Source organism: Rhynchophorus ferrugineus, unplaced genomic scaffold, assembly GCF_030347505.1.
Source record: "Rhynchophorus ferrugineus isolate W39M unplaced genomic scaffold, kcgeb_rfMv2 rfM3, whole genome shotgun sequence".
NCBI classification, from domain to species: domain Eukaryota; kingdom Metazoa; phylum Arthropoda; class Insecta; order Coleoptera; family Curculionidae; genus Rhynchophorus; species Rhynchophorus ferrugineus.
Genome location: NW_027472582.1, coordinates 45,102,608 through 45,106,061, shown reverse-complemented (window position 1 = coordinate 45,106,061; position 3,454 = coordinate 45,102,608). Strand labels below are relative to the sequence as shown.

The window sequence follows — 3,454 nt, the reverse complement described above, 5'->3', positions numbered from 1 at the left end:
TAGTTTTATTTTTCACTGTTATCCAGTCTACATCTCGTTGCAGTTCTTCATTAGTTTCTTAAGTAACCTGTTTCTGAACTAAACACAATTTCAAGGTAGTTCCTCGCAGACTTCTTGTTCGTTCACACGTTGTAGAATTGTTGTTCATTTTGAGTTCTAATTCAACACACCACTGAATTTTGTTGTGCCCAGTATGCTTCGGCTGATATAGATAAATTATTATTTAGCTTTTATTATGAAAGGCAGCTGACCGAACTACGGAATTCGAACATGGATGTGATTTATTGATGACGACATTAATTTGTGCATACTTCAAATGAACATTCTAAAAACGCATAGTATATTTATATTTTTCTAATATTGTGATATAATTTGACGCAAAATTAAAATTGTAGTATAATAGGAGGACACATAATGGTATGTTTATAACACAGTAATCGGTTATCGAAATTGAGAGACGTCTGAAAACAAAATAATTCACATATCTGTGAATGTGAAATGCCATTTTCATTGCCATTATATTTTTCCAGACAAGATATTTATTTATTAAAAAGATTCGGAGTTGATGCAACTAAATATACAGCAATAATCATATAGCATTTTATTGACCATTCTGGTTATACATTTATAATAAATTCCTTAGATAGAAAATGCAGTGGTTCGTCTCCTTTTTTGTAATATACGTGCGTAAAATTATTTGCTTTTTAAAATCAATTTACAATCAGAAATATCATTTCGTAAAATACTACATAACTTTAAATTATCTTCTATTTGGTGCTCTATATCCTTTAAAATGTTAGAATCGCTTTCGTCATTATTGTTCATAGATAATGTATACTGCAAGGTACTATGGTTGTTTACTTGGATTTTTTGATTTTTAACTATATTATATGCTTGTTGGATAATATGTTTAGGAAGCTGACATTCAGATGGGTCTAATGGCTTTATGTTTAATTGGCCGATATAAGGCTTCGGTTTCATTCGAAGAAATTTGAATAAAAGTTTGAAAATGTAACTGCGATTAAAATAAGATCTTTCAATGTACAGGCATAGTTTTAGTTGGGCCACAATCTTGGCCAGTTCAGCATTACGTTCCAAACTGTCAATATCATCGATGGAAATTCCAATTAGAAGATTCATGACGATAATGGTGATGAATATTAAAAATGAGGCAGAAATTAGATAAGTGCTTATTTTAGAAAAATGGGTTAAATGTTGGTGATTAAGTAAATTTGCATAGTTCAAATCACCAACCATGAGTACCAAAACGCTGGTGAATCCCATAGAAATATCAATGAAAGCGCGATAATTCGGAAGAAATATACATAAACAAGCTAAATAACCTATCAGGAAGAATGCGAATGTCATAAAAATTTTATAAAACGTGTTTTGGACTTTCTGCAACATTTCGACGTAACATCCAAAAACAGGCAATTGTCCAATAACGAACATTAAGTTTGTCCAGCTAGACAAAGTTGCCCAAGCACCTACATATAATTGCCAAGGCTGTATATCTCCTGTATACAAGGGTGACACTATTATAACTCCCGCCACACTAACCCATTCAAGTTGATTGTTTATATTTAGTAAATAATTTTTTAGCGTTGGATATATAAGAAAGTCATACATTTTCGAATACAAAATCCAGGTGCAAACGTAGACCAATATATACCATTGTACGTTCAAGCTAGGGGTATAATCAATTAAAAATGTATTCAGATATACGTTACTTTCGCAATAGAGAATGTCTTTGTTTTCTTTTTGGCATTGAAAAGCCATTGCAGACAGCATGTAAAAACAAATAAACAATGACAATCGAATCCAGGAATAAATCAAACCATAGTAGCACCGACGCAATCGAATCCAAGTGATGTGTAAGAACGCCTTACACAATGGGTGTAACAGGATATCTGGACGTCCTTCAAGAATGAAAGTGTTAAGCAATTCGTATTCATGGGGATGATGTAAACTGCTTTTAAAATCAAATTGCATTTCCGTGTGAATCAAATGTTCTCTGTTGGGTATTTCTGAAATTGAACTATCCAGCCGAGAATACAGTGCTTCGATTGCTGATGGAGTCCTACTACTCATTATACCGAATGCGGTAGCCTGAGATCGGCATTTAATAGTTAAGTCCGCGCCATGTTCCACTAAAAATGCTGCATATTCAGGTAATCTGTTTAATGCCGCTATATGAAGAGGGCTAAAACCGTCTTCATCAGTAGCATTCACATTAGCTCCGTTTCTATAAAAATAACACATCAATTAATTCGTTTAAAATTAAATTATACTGTACCTACGCTATTAACAACTTGACGATATGCCGTCGACTAGACGTCATTGATTCAACGGCATGATGAAGAGGACTTCTCTTGCGATAATCAGATAGATTTGGATCTGCCATGTATTCTAGAAGTATTTTTACAGAACAACATGAGTTGTGTTTTACCGCTACATGTAAGGCTGTTTCTTTTCTAAAATAAAATAGGCATGTGATAATCATAAATATATATTGTCTATCCAAATTAGGTGTGAACATACGTCATCCAAATTTATGACGTCGAAACGTCGCAATGTTGCCGTATCAACTCTGAGTTCGGTTTGACTTTGACTTATAACAAAATTCAAGTTTAAATAAAAAAATTAAACAAAAATGTTATGGAATATATATAGTTTATTTTAACATTATTGTACATCCAAAGCATATATTATCGAATAATTAAAACTACAGTTAATTATACAGCCACAATAATTTATAGGTTAGAGTTGTTTTATTATATTTACATTGAACTCTTTTCCACGCCACCCATGAAATAGAGTTCTAAGCGCGTTTCTACCTAATTAACAATTGTATATCCAAGTAATGTATTTTACTCTCATTAGAGAGCTTATTTACCTTTTTACGTTTATTTCTTGTCTCCTTCGATGGTGTGTTTAAGTCATTTTAATATCACCGTATTTTATCACCTGTGTACACCATTCTGGATAAAAATAATTACTGAATTTTCTCTGATGCATTTACTATATCTGCAAAAGAGTTAATATTTTTTCTCTCCTCGTATATTTTAACTAAATGTTCATTTACATTCTGAACAATTACACACATATTCAATGGACATAAATCTTTCACAGTCTAGAATATGATTTCCTACAATTAACGTATATCAATTATATACACAACTTTATTTATTTCCACTCTCATCACTCATATTTGCAGTCTTGGAAATAATCAGCAGTAAATCATAATCTCATATTCAGAAAGTTTTACTGAAGTGAATAACTAGGCTGTTCTTTCTATCCAATATATCCTTTTTAAATCAACTTTAGTTGTCTTAATAATATTTTTATTATCATCTTTCCATGGGTGACCGTTGGGTATATCGGTCCCATTCTGAAATATATATGTCTCATCTAAATACACAAATTGAAATTGTAAGTTTTTTTGATTTTACTA

The 3,454-nt window shown here is 31.7% G+C and overlaps 1 protein-coding gene across 1 annotated transcript; it reads right to left on the bottom strand.

Annotated features, from left to right (window-relative positions):
- Window positions 1–409: 409 nt before the first annotated feature.
- On the bottom strand, window positions 410–2,404 carry LOC143193673 (transient receptor potential channel pyrexia-like). The gene is made up of 2 exons (XM_076399995.1): window positions 2,301–2,404; window positions 410–2,245 (listed from the first exon to the last, which is right to left on the bottom strand). The coding sequence occupies exons 1-2, from the start codon at window positions 2,402–2,404 to the stop codon at window positions 694–696; spliced, it is 1,656 nt and encodes a 551-aa protein (XP_076256110.1). The 3' UTR covers window positions 410–693.
- Between the last annotated feature and the right edge of the window lie 1,050 nt (window positions 2,405–3,454).